The following is a 14,215-nucleotide window of genomic DNA, read 5'->3' as shown; positions in this document are numbered from 1 at the left end:
TCCTAACTGAAATCCCAACATTGGTTTTATTATCAGATTTCATGATGTGGACAGTGCATCAAAAATGGAAAAAAGGGGAACATTGTCCAATAATTAATGAGGAGATAGGTTTTTCTGTTAATAATGAACTGCTACTACAGTTCTGATCTGTATCACTATGAAAACTATGGTCAAGTCATGAAGTTTACACACAATGCAATAATAAATAATGATTAGTTGTCAAAATATAATACAAATGAGAAGAATACTTACCAAACCTATTTCTTTGGATTTCATGGAAGCAGAACTTCCAGAAGAGGCAGTAGATGCTGGGCTACTTGAGGCATCTTTCTTCAAGATACGGGTTTTATCTATGCCATTCTCTCGTGGGGAATGAGCAGGACTTGCCCGGGGAGACGAAGGGTCCTTGATGGACCAGGGTAGTAACAAAAACATACAGTAAGTTATTAATTTACGTGCAGTAAATGTGTACCCACAGTTGGAAAGCTTTGGCATTTAATGTATATTATGTTAAATATATGACTGTATTGTAATTTATTTTACAACACTTATATGCATCTACCACGTGGAAAAATTATCTATGCTTTAAATGATGAACAGCATTATTTCAAACCATTAAGAACGTTTGGTGCATTTCAGATCAATTTCCTGGAAACAAAAGGAGGCAGTAAGCAGGATATATAATTTTGCGTATTATTACAGCCTCCTAAAAAGGCATAAGTAGTGAGAGGGAAAAAGCAAAAGTACTGTATTAAATTTAGCTTTCTACTGATTATAAATAAGCATTATTTTCTGCTTTCACATCACACCGAAAAGATCAGAATTGTTCTTTAAAGGGCTTCCTTCCTTTCCAGCATATTTCCTGCATACCATCCCCTCCTTTAATATATCCAGAATAAACATTGTTCATTTATTGTTGATCATATGCACAGTAAGAAGAGTAAGCAAATAGCATCATTGTACCATTTGCAGAGCCACAAAAATACTGGTGATAATTTCTATGATATTTTTTCCTTCCCATGTGTTTAGTCTCCTCAGTTCCACTCTCAAATTTATTTATTTATTTAGTTACATTTATATACCGCCCTTTCCCTGAGGACTCAGGGCGGTTTACAGGGAATTAAAAAATCCAACATACAAAAGTTAAAACCGAATTAAAAAATATTAAATTGACCCTGTACACAATTAAAACCCCAATTAAAAATTTCTCCTCAGCCTGGGCCCGAGAGCTCAAAGAGCCAGGTCTTCAGGCCCCGGCGGAATGATCGGAGGTCGGGGGCAGTTCTCAGCTCCACCGGCAGCTGGTTCCAGAGGGCAGGCGCTCCCACTGAGAAGGCCCTATCCCTGGGTGTCACCCGCCGGCAATCTCTCACCGGCGGAACCCTGAGTAGACCCTCCCTGTGGGAGCGCACTGGGCGAAGGGCATTTGATGCCGGCAGCAGGTGTTCCCTCAAATAACCCGGACCCAGGCCATGTAGGGCTTTATAGGTAATAACCAGCACCTTGAATTTCACCCGGAGGGCAACCGGAAGCCAATGCAGCTCGCGGAGTAGAGGTGTTACATGGGAGTATCGGGAGACCCCCATTACAACTCGCGCGGCCGCATTCTGCACCAGTTGAAGCCTCCGTGTGGTCTTCAAGGGCAGCCCCATGTAGAGAGCGTTACAGTAGTCCAAACGGGAGGTCACAAGCGCATGAGTAACTGTGCGTAGGGCGTCTCGGTCCAGATAGGGACGCAACTGGCGCACCAGGCAAACCTGTGCAAAAGCCCCCCTGGTCACGGCTCCTATATGGTCTTCAAAATTGAGCCGTGAATCCAGGAGGACGCCCAAGTTGCGAGCCCTATCAACGGGGGGTAACACCTCACCCCCCATCATTAAGGATGGAATAACTTGGTTAACCCGAGATGCCGATATGCACAGCCACTCAGTCTTGGCGGGATTGAGACAAAGCCTGTTTCTCCCCATCCAGACCTGAACCGCCTCCAGGCACCGGGACATCACGGAGAGGGCATCACTGGGTTGGTTCGGGGTGGAAAGAAAAAGTTGGGTATCATCAGCGTATCATCAATACTGACAGAATAAACACAGAGATCAAGGACTCCTAAACATCCATGAGCCATGGGACAGATGCATTGGTTTCTAGAGTCTGTAATAAATATGAATTTAATAATATTGTAACTCCTCCCAACATTTTTCATTGGCTTCTGCAATGAAAAAATATTACTAATTGCGTGTTTATTTGTTAAATTTATATGTCACCCATTCTACCATCAGGTGACTCTAAGCAGCTTACAGCACAATAAAAACAATATGAAACACTAAAGTACTAAAATGTTAAATATTAACATTAAAATTAACAAAGATGCATATTTCTAATGAAAAATTCACCCTATAGTCTAAAATATTTATATTCCTTTCAGCTTCAGCTACAGTAAAAGAAACATTTAAGCAAGTTACCTCATTAGATACATCCACAACTAAGTTGTCATCACTTTTGTCTCCATCGCTGTCCTAAATTTAAAAACAATACTTAGTTCAGTTAGTGTTTTGGACTTTAATAGTCTACTCACTGTAACCAACAACAAAACAAAAATCAAGGGCACCCACTCATAACTCCTTTAATATACTACCTTCAGCAGAGTATATGTAAGTGGGTACCCAGGGCTTTTTTTTCTCATAGAACGCTCAGAACGGAGTTCCGGCACCTTTTTTGGATGGAACCTTGTAGGGTAGGCAAGGCGGGTTGAATGACATGTGTGAGTTCCAGCACCTTTTTCTTTTACAAAAAAAGCACTGTGGGTACCCATGGCAGAGTTTCACCAACATTTGGATTGACTGAATGACAAATTGCAGGTCAGGAGGTTCTTCATGTCTGGGACTGTCAGAACAGCACTGTCCAAAAATAGCCAAACTGATAGGTCATAGGTGCAGAGAAGGCATACAACATATAGTGAGAAAAAGCCCTCCTGGGTAGTGGCCCGTTTGCCCTGCTTGCACATGTTCACTCCTTTTTACTCTGTTCCTTGCCATCTCACATACTCATTATACCAGTTTCATGTTCACATGCCCTTTATTGCTCTCTCTCTCTCGTTTGCTTATATAGCTCAAGACAGTTATACTGTAGACTTACTTTTTGAATACAAGTCTAGTGTGTTTTTAAAGAGTGCTAAACCTGCATATACAAGGAAGATATATATATATATATATATATATATATATATATATATATATATATATATATATATATATATATATATATATATATATATATATATATATATATATATATATATATATATATATATATATATATATATATATATATATATATATATATATATATATATATATATATATATATACACACACATATACATACACACACATATACATATACATATACACATACACACACGTAAGATCTAGCAAGGATAGATCTATCAGATAATGTATGTTAAGATAACTCTGTGACAGGAAGGTCCAGTCTTTCCGGTAGACCAAGACCAAACCTCACAGAGAATAGTGCTCAGCCACCACAGAGGGGGACATGTCCACTGCAGGCTACAGTGGCTAATAGGAACTGGGCAGAATTTAGTCTCTGACCATGTCACCAACCTATTATTAAAACATCCTAAATTGTGTCCATAGTCAATTGTGTTAGGAGGAAGGAGGTATTGCTTCAAAATGGAACATCCAATGTTGACTCATGGGCTGAGAATGAGGTAAAGATAATGTCATGAAGACGTGGCATTTAAAAATAGACATGTTTGTGCTGCTGTTAAAGGAACATAAAGATCAATACTGAAGATATTTTCCAGTAAAAATTATATTCCTTCCTTTTTCTCAGCAGGAATACCTCCTATTTCAGGATATTTAAAAACTAAGATTTTAAAACATAATGCCATACAAGCAAATATATGTAACTCCAAATGCTAGTTTGACAATGATGTTCCTATTAGATGATTTATAAATAACTGTTTCTATTTTGCTATCAGCAGATGGCAAATTAATTAACACATAAATACCGTATCTTTCATCACCCTCTCCCCATTCCTCAGCTTCTTGTGAAAAGAAAAAAAAAACAGCTAGGAAATCAGCAGCTACGTTAGATTGGTAATAAGATGATGAATAATCTTATACGTAAGATCATGGAAGGTTAAATATATAGCCAACCCAAAGGAAGTGCCTTGAAAGGGGTGATGACTATTGTGAAACTGGCTACAGCTTCTTACATAATGGCTTGAGTCCTTATCATCCACTTTTCTTTTCTTCATGTCATTGGAATACTCCGGTCCATTCCTTCGTTTATCGGTGTTCCTCAGACTCTCTGGAACCAAGAGTGAATTACTCTGCAAATACATAAAGATCATCATGTTTAGAATCCTTTTATATGGATATTTCCAACAAGCACAAGTTGTTGTCTTTTAAATTCACAACACAAATGCTAAAAAAAAACTGCAAGTGTTGTTTTGCAAGAAACTTGTTTCAGACCTGCTACATAAAGGATACTACCTAAGGCAATCTACTCTATACAGTTTTCTTCATACGGCTTCTAGGGAACAAAGTAATGGTGGGAACAAGACCATTTGTTCATGAAAACATTGATCTCTTTCTATATGAAAACTATTGAAAACATAGTTTAGCTTTTATCTTCTTTTACTGATTATTAACATGCTTTGGATGGGTAAGTGTATCTTTGGGTCAGTATTGAATCCTGATAACTACAAGCTCAAGTCCTTACCATTTTTTCCTGGTGATTTGGCATTGTTTGCTTTCTAGGCCTGAGACAGAATGACTGGTTACCCAGCTGCTTTTATGGCAAAAGTGGAACTAAAAATCACAGCATCCTGGTTTCTAGATTCATTACACCAAACTGAGTCTCTATTAACCCATTAATAATATTCATTTTAAACATAAAGTAAAGGGAGAAAAGACTTTGAAGGCATTCCCTTTCAGCTACATAAGCATGCTATCCTCCAGCCCAGGCGTCATCAGAAAATGCCCTCTCAAGTATAATTTTTTTAAAAAATAAAATGAAATGGCTATGCAGAAACTCTTGTCAGCAGAACAGAAACTCTGTAGTGCATTCACAGGGGACAGAATAAATCAACTTTTTGTGTATGACAGGATTATGTTACTCACAAGAGAACACCAGTTTTATTTTATTTTTTAAAAAGTACACCTGAATCACTTTCAAAGCAACCCATGCATATGAAAGATCTAACATGTAGTTCAAGGCATGTGAATCAGGCATTATGGTGGCAAATAACATTTGGCTGGCTGAGGAATTCTGGGAGTTGAAGTCCACAAGTCTTAAAGTTGCCAAGTTTGAAGACCCCTGATCCACATGAATACCTACAGTACTGGAGCCCAAAGTGGCTAAGAGACCTGGGTAGATCCTAGTTCCTGTTCCCACCACCACCATTGTCAATGAAACACTCCAGATTATATCCATGTTGGGAAAATATATTTTTGAAACTCAAACAGCTCCAAGTAACTTGGAAGCTATGTCCATTGTAGCTTGGGCTGAAGGGAAAGCATCATCTTTTATATTTAGATAATTTAGATAAAATATTAGTGGGCCACATTAGTGCAACAATGTGAGAAAAATGATTTCTGAAGTCCTGAGTTTTATATCATTGTATTTGTCTGTTTAGGAACCTGTTGAACTACTGGAGTGGTTTGGGATCAATACAAATTTAATTTGTTTGAATCTCTTATTATTCAAAGTGACATTTCTTAGTGTCAGAAATTGCCCAGTATATTGAATTGTAAGAAAATAAACATAAGCGTTCATTTGCATCTATTTAACTAGAATAAAATGAAGCCTAAATAAAAAGTGACCTCTATTACTTTATCTGGGGTTTGTTGGCTTCTCCTAATTTACTGCTAATGCCTCCCCCCCTTAAATTCCAACATCCAACTCTTAATCTGAAAGAAAGGCCAAAAAACAAGAGCAAGGACTAATCGTGCCCGCAATCTGCAGGCTACTTTCTTTAGACAATGTTAAGTACAAACTGTTGACCCAAAGGGGAAAAAAGGCATTTTAGATATTTCTGGGTCACATGATAATTTGACATGCCTCCAATTCTCATCTTCCCTCCAGCTAAAGCATTAAACATGTCACAATGGGTTCTTTTAAATTCAGGATTAGCATATGCAAGAAGGGCAATTTGTTCAGTGGTGTGTTAATGCCATGAACAGTGCTGAATGCAGGGCTGAGCGGTAGGATAGAGTGGAAGATAGCTCTTTTCACAAAGGCCTGACAAACCTTTCTAAAAGCCGCTTGCATAAGAGCGCATCATGCCGACGTGCTTTCTGGAATTTACACAAAAATTGCAAGATGCCTCACCACCTTACTCCAGGGAATACATTTGTATACATTCAAGTACTTAAGAAGCAAAATCAAAAGCAGAATTCAGCTAAAGAGCTGCCCTCCCCAGTCAAATCATGAGGATCAACTATGTTAAAGAATTATGGACATCTTAGCTGTATCCTATAATAAAAGGAAATCGTGACCCATACTGCCTAAAGTAATGTGAAGCATTTATTATGGCACCATGTATTGCATTTTGAAGGCAAACTGCAAACTCCTTTATTTCTGCTTCCTCAACCTCAAGGCACATGTATGGCTTTTTCAAAGGGGCCTTCTGAAAGTAGCTGAAAAGCAGCAATGTTTCTTGATTGAAAAGGTGGTTTTGCTGGGTCACTGAACTCATTAATCTGAGATGTGAGTTTGGATTCCACCCCTTTTAAATCTCTTGATGGACCAAGACAAATCAAAAGCAGCAGGGGGAAAATGAGAACAAATACTATTTCAGATTTGAAAATGGTTTTCACTACTAACATGAACATGAAAATACTTTACAGGAAGTTAGCAGTATATGAAAAAGGGGTTGAGTGGTCATATTGCACTAACCTATAAATTAACTTGGTTGGGTTTAGTAGGATGTGCTAACTGGGTTGCTGTAGCTTATTCTACAAACCATGTTTTGTTCTGTTTTGTTTTTAAAAGAAGGCTTGCTTTGCATGTATGCATATCCAGCCAGTATTATAATTCTGGCAGAAAGATAAAACCTAAGAACAATTAAGATGTAAAAATATTTTGGTGTTGTTGCAGTAAACTGCACCAGAAGTATAAATAATCATATTAATGACCTCAAGGGAAGGGTGAAAATGAAGTATATCAGCTGTGTATCTGGGAAGAGGGATGTTTTTATTAATTTTAATTGCTTTAATTAATTCATTTATATTTATTTGTATTACATTTTTATTATTTTTACAAATAATTCAAGGCAGCAAACATCCAACATACCTTCCTATTTTCCCCAGAACTCACAGCCTCCAGCTTTCTAGTCTGGTGCCTTAACCACTAGACCAAACTGCTTCTATATACAAATAACAACAGAATAAATGCTGTATATTCATGATATTAGCCTTGATATAGTTGTTTCATTATGGCAGGCAAAAAATGTGGATTGATTTGTCAAGGCATTGTATGAATTTAAATCACCCAAATGCTTGGATACTGTTCATTGCCATTTTAGAAGAATTGTCCTATGCACAATCTGGAATTTAGAAAAATATCTCTCTAAGCTACAGACTTGGGTTTCTGTGACCTACTGGGACAAGTCCAATGTTGTTGAGCCTGGGATCTTTATGTAATGAATTAAGCTCAACTTTGGGTGAGTAAATGGAAATGTCAATTATTGACAACAGGACCATAGTGTTTTTTTTAAATCCCATTTATATCCCGCCCTTCTCCAAAGTCTCAGGGCGGCTTACAATCTAAGCACAAATCAATGTGCTTAGCAATTCATGATATCTTTTCTGACCAGAATGATTAGTATTGTTTTATCAGCAGCAAGAAAAGCCAAATCTTCTTCCGTCTCTAGGGTTCAAAGCTCTTGACCATTTCAGAACTTTTTAGAAATGTTTGTATTATTTCCAACTAATGAAATCTTGGAAAGAAAGTGTTTAACAATGTCACTTTCTATCTGTCAAAGACTAATTCTTCAAAAGGTAAAGTGAATGGAACCAAATCTGCTTCAATGGGAAAATCCAGAAAAAAAAGATGGATGTTCAAAAATGGCCCATATGAGGCCAGAGATTGCCTCAATGATTCATGGGGACAGGCAGTTGGGCAACTGCTCAGAACTTTTAAGCCTCTATTCCTCTTCTGTCCAGTATGGAACTTATGCAATCTGTCCTGTATTTTTCAGTGTATGCATGCACAAGCATAGCAATACAGCAAAAGGGAGAGCAGAATAATTACATAGGGATTTGTTTGCTATTTGTTTATTTATTCATTAAGTGCTGTCTGGTTCCAAAGAAACTCTGAGTGGCACACAATAGAATAAGGAACAAAAATACAATGCAAAGCATCAGATTGGATCTGACGGCTCTGTACAGTATAGTGACATAAAGGAAAAACACAGTAAGGAGGAACATCCAATCTGGGAGAGCAGACAGGTCTTTAAAGCTTTCCAGAATACCATCAAAATGGGAACCATATAGATTTCTGGAAGCATCTTGGTCCAGAAGGAAGGTGCAGAAATTTTCAGCCCCACCAGGTAGACTGGACCAGAAACCAACTCCATTGGAAAGTTAAAACTATTTCTATGGTGTTTGTAGTAACAGAATCTCGTAAGACCGATTGTACTGTACCTTTCCCCCTTCTTATACTCAGATGAATTAGGAAGGTGTCTGTTTGAGCTTCTTCCCTGTATTTTCTGCTTTTTGTGATTTACTATATATTTCTTTCCCTTGTTGCTTTGGTAATAGATCTTGCCTGTGTCTATTAAGGTCTTCTTCCTTACTCTTTATGACATACTTCCTGGGTCCTGATAAATGGCAGTATTAATTAATTAATTTATTTATTTATTTTATTTTAATTCCATTTATATCCCGCCCTTCTCCAAAGACTCAGGGCGGCTTACAAGCTTAGCAGTAGCCTTCATTCTATGTATATGCCTGCTTATTAGGGCTTTCACACACACCCCAAGCGGCATTATTACAAAGTCAGCTTAATTGCCCCCAACAATCTGGGTCCTCATTTTACCTACCTCGGAAGGATGGAAGGCTGAGTCAACCTTGAGCCTGGTGGGATGCGAACCTGCACTAATTGCAGGCAGCTGGTGTTACTTAAGGAGGCATCAGCCCACTGCTCCACCAAGGCTTTGAAGGAAACCTGGAATGTGCCAATTCTGCCAGCACATACCATCTTGGCAGAAACCATGGGAGATATGCAGTTCCTCAAATAACCTGATTCCATGCCATTTGGGGCTGTATAGATGACAAGCAGCACACTGAAGCATACTGACAATCAGCACAGCTCATGAAGCAGAGGTGCCATATGGACATAGCAAGGCATGACTTTCCCTGCCTGCACTGCTACATTCTGGATCCACTAAAACATCCAATTGGTTTTCAAGATCAGCCTAGGGTATGGTTCACTGAAGTAGTCAAGCTGTGATATGACTAGGGCAGGAGTGACTGAAGGGCCTCCCAATTCAGGAAGGGTGAAATTGGTACCTTTAGATTGAGTTGGCAAAGGCCATTGGACCACAGCTGTCCCCCTGCTGTTTTACAAACACCTGTTTTGTCTTTTTGTAAATGTATGTATTATGGTTGGACATACAGTAATGGTAGTCAAAATGTACTCAAAATTTCAGTACACCCATTGACCTTAAAAAGTGTGACTCCTGTTTTATTGTAGTTTTGACAAAGAGCAAATCTTTCCAATAGTTTTGAATTCCAGGGCCCAAGAGATAGAATACTATAATGTAAGCAGGTAAATCAGGAAAATGAGTTTGATCATATAGAATTAATGAAAACAGAAGGACAGTAAAATGGAAATTTATAAAACCTAGTCACAATGGGCAGGATAACAGAAAAAAACTGCTCCTGTGTTTGTGAGTGTATTCAATTCAATTTTTAAAAAACCCAAATTGTTTAGTGCAGGAGATAATTCTCTCCACATTGACAGATTTAGAGCACCTTGCAAGGGAAAGTGGGCAAAGATTCTCAAGTCAAGATGTGCCATGCTGACAGGCTCTACCCCAAAAGACTGAATGCTGTCATAAAATAAAAAGGTGTTTCAGCAAAGGATTAGTTTAGGGCAGGGGTCTTCAAACTTGGCCCTTTTATGACTTATGGACTTCAACTCCCAGAATTCCTCAGCCAGTGTGCCTGGCTGAGGAATTCTGGGAGTTGAAGTCCACAAGTCATAAAAGGGCCAAGTTTAAAGACCCCTGGTTTAGGAGCTTGCACTTTTATGCAACTAAGTTATTGTAATTTTTTTATTCATATTTCCCCCCCAAAAAGATATGTTTGTTTTCAATTGAATTGTACAGCTTTTATGTTATATTAAAGGTGGAAAAAATCTGATTTATCTTGGTCTGATATTTTAGATCTCAAAAACCTAGCATTTTAACAGGGATGTGTGGATTCTCTACATTCAGTGTAGAAAAGGAGCACAGGTAATTATCCTATTCCATGGCACTGCATTGCCCATGACCCATATTGAACGTATGCCAGGAAAATGTTAAAAGCTATAGAATAGTACTTAAGACTTACAGAGTCAGCATATTGCTGGGTCCTCATTTTATTGACCCCCAGAAAGATGAAAGATTGAGTCAACTTGACTGAACTCCTGGCTTTGGGGAGAGTTAGCCTGCAATACTGCATTCTAACCACAGCTACACCTATTTTAAGTAAGAAATTTGATACTTCACCATGGATTGCATTTAACATTTCTGCTTATCTCTTTAAAAATCGTCACTCCATATGTAATGTCCATCTGAAGTTGCTTATAAGCTATAGTTGCAATATACTGGCATGAACCTACCTGCTGTTCACTATTATGAAAAAAACAACAACCCTCATTGGCTTCATTTCATGCAACTAAGACCCTGCCTCCAACACATACACACTTTATGTCCATTCATCCCCTTCACCTTTTAATTCACTGGCATCACAAATTATTTTCAGGAATGAAGATTTGAAGCTATTTTTTTTAAAAAAAATTCCACAGAAATATCAAGCACCATAAGCAACAACACTGCAACTTAATCTCATTTATTCACTCGCAGAATTGTGTCTTTGTTCCTGAAGTATCACAACATTCATGTAGGCAAAACTAGCATTCTCATGTTTTATTTGTTTGTTTATAAAACTTATAGGCCACCCCTCTTACCTCAAGATAACTTATTATTGCTAATACATCCCATTTGTTTAGGGTTGCAATAGTAGTCACATTACCCAAATATACTGAGATAACCGTTTCCCTCACATTTACACAGACATATGCAATTACTGAAAACTGGCTCTAAGCTCAATTAGAGCTTATTAAAATCCACAGTTTGGGTCAACTTATTTTGTCCTCAAATGCCTCTTCCTATAAGACCAGACTTCATGATCTAAGAAAGATATACTTTCTATTCTGCATTATCTATTATGTTCTGACAGTGAGGAATCGAAAGTGAGATTTGAGGGATACAAGGTTCCCCATGGGATGACTTAATGCATTAATCTACTGCATTCTAGAAGTTTCTGCAACATCTTCATTTGTGCAGACTGTCTGCCCTGACTTTATCTGTGGGAGTTATTTTTTTCTACTCCTGCATCAGAAATTGTATTCCACAGTACAAAATCATCCACAGAAGTTGTAGACTATATTTCAATTCAATTATTATTTTTCCTCAGTCCAAGAGGAAATTATGTGTTGGAACAATCCCATCATTTTTATAACAGCCACAAGTACTTTCCTTAGGGACACAGCTCTGATAAGATCTCTAAACACTGGTAGATATAAATGCAGTTTTCTCAGTCAAGAAATCTTAACAACTAATGCCTTGGCAGACATCCTGACAGAAATGGAAAGTCCAAATATAAAGACATAATATTGATAATGTTCTCCAGGATTCAATCTATTTCCTGAAGTTGATTGTTTTACATCAAGACAGGCAAACTTTGAACCACTGGTTTCATGCAGTTGTTTAAGCTTAACTATATAAACCTTGCTTGCCTGTGTTCCTTCAGATATGGTGAAATTCCATAATGGAAAGTGAAATCCACTATATCTGAAAATTGTCAAGGTGTGTGAAACTGATTCAAGTCAATATGTTATGACTTATGTGATGAAGCAACATACACTTTAAATCTAAAAGCTCATTTAAAAATTAGAATATTGTTCTTGGGGGGGGGAATCCACTTGGAAATTTAAAAAAAATACAGGTAGTCCTCCACTTAGGATGAGCCCAAATTTTATGTTATTAAGTGAGAAATTTATTAAGTAAATTTTGCTCCATTTTACAACTTTTCTTGCCACATTTGTTAAGTGAATTACACACATTAACTAAATTAATACCTGTTCAAATTGTCTATAAATAAGGAAACAACTTTATGAAAGTCAAAGTTATATATATTAGCCATCTTCACATATATACAACATATGAGAATACTGTTGTCCTACCTTTCAGAGGAGGATGATTAAGGATGGGGATGAGGCAAGAGGAAGAAATAAGTAGACAGAAAAAGAAAAAGGGAGATACTTGGCAACTCCATGGATTCACCATATAATTAGTTGCTAAAGAACAAGTTGAAATTAAATCCAGAAAAGATAGGTGTGGCCAGGCATACTTTCAAACAATTACATCTAGTGTTCCAGTCATTCTCCCTAACTGACCAGATTTGGTATTGACCATACCTAGATGTTGATTGCCCTAGAATACTTCTGTCTTGGCTGCTACAATGTACTCTTCACGGAGCTACCATTAAAAAAACCCTCTAATAAATGAAAATGTAATTGCTAGGGGCTGCTGATCTATACAAGAAACAGAGATCATATGGTTCCTATACTGGTTGTCAGCAGTGTAATATTTATAGTGTTTAATGGTTTAAGGCCTGATTACCTAATGGGCACTTCTCCTGTTATAAATCTGTCTTGTGGATTAAATCAATGGGAACAGCCACTAGATGGTCCTGCTATTAAAATTTCATCTTTCTGGAAGGCTTTCTGCTTAGTTCTTCCCAGGTTGTGGAATGCATTCTCTTGGAGTTATACTATTAGGGTTTAAGAAAGGATTTAAAAAGCACCTCTTTCACCAAGTTTGACTGGATGATTTTAATATTTACTGTTCATCTTAATCAGTATTTTTATATATTTTTTGTTTTTAAGTTTGGTTAACAGTCCTGAGTGTTCACCAGAGAAGGAAAGGATTGGTAGGTGGCTTTTACACAAGCTATCAAAATAATACAGGTTCATTAGGGAATACACAGCTCGATGATATTTTTCACCGCATATAACATTATCTCTTTATTACAGACCATTTAGAACATTTTCTCCACATCAGCGTTCCCCAAGCTAGTACTTGCCAGAATGTCCAGCTAGCATGACCAGTGGGAAGCTATTATCCAACACCTTAGAAAGGATCAGACAGGCTCATTTTGTCACATTTCATAAATACTGCCGTAAGGAGGGAATATCCAAATATACTTTATCAATTTTGCTCTCAGTGTGCTATAATATTGATAAAACACCACCGCTCTATTCCAAGTGTCTTTTCAACTGACTATTATTTTGGTAAGTAAAAGAAAAGTTGCAGTTCTACAATTGTCATTTTTTTTTTCTCAACAAACCCACTTTTATATAGAAGGAAAGTATATATGAGAATACGAAATGGGGATTTATTTCTTAGCTGTCATCCTTTACTATTCTAACTTTATATAACTATGTATTATCTTCTGCTGCAATCTGGTTACAAATAACTTTTTAGGTGCCTCCTAGGCAGTTTTGACTCCTGGTGACTGGCTGGACAAATTCACAGTTTTCTTGGCAAGGTTTCAGAAGTATTTTGCCATTGCTTCTTTCTTAGGGCTGAGAGAGAGTGACTGGCCCAAAGTCACCCAGCTGGATTCATATCTAAAACAGGACTAGAACTAGTTTCTAGACTAGTGACTTAACCACTATATCAAAATGACTCTTGCTAACATGATAGTAGACATTAAAACAGGTAAGATTAAGATAAGATGGAAGGAAACCAAATATAGTCAGTCCCTGATTTATGATTGGTCACTTAGCAACCATTCAAAATTACAATGGATTCCCCCCCAAAGGTACTTATGACTCAAATTCAAAGTTATGACAGCCGCCTCCCTTCAAGGTCACATGACCACATTTTGGGCACTCAGCAATTGATCACATTATGACC

At 37.5% G+C, this 14,215-nt stretch overlaps 1 protein-coding gene across 5 annotated transcripts in view; it reads right to left on the bottom strand.

Moving 5' to 3' along the window:
• Positions 1 to 14,215, bottom strand: part of TLE1 (TLE family member 1, transcriptional corepressor) — a 93,638-nt gene that overhangs the window by 41,863 nt on the left and 37,560 nt on the right. For all 5 annotated transcript variants that reach the window (XM_081320840.1, XM_081320842.1, XM_081320841.1 and 2 more), the window contains 3 exons: positions 4,235 to 4,351; positions 2,460 to 2,513; positions 253 to 405 (listed from right to left, as the gene is read on the bottom strand). In XM_081320840.1, the coding sequence (XP_081176966.1) occupies positions 253 to 405; positions 2,460 to 2,513; positions 4,235 to 4,351 (324 nt within the window). The remainder of the gene's footprint in view (positions 1 to 252; positions 406 to 2,459; positions 2,514 to 4,234; positions 4,352 to 14,215) is intronic.

The sequence above is a fragment of the Vipera berus genome, assembly GCF_964194415.1.
Source record: "Vipera berus genome assembly, chromosome: 2".
Taxonomy (NCBI): Eukaryota; Metazoa; Chordata; class Lepidosauria; order Squamata; family Viperidae; genus Vipera; species Vipera berus.
The sequence above is the reverse complement of the archived record's forward strand: the minus strand, read 5'-3'. Positions and strand labels throughout refer to the sequence as shown.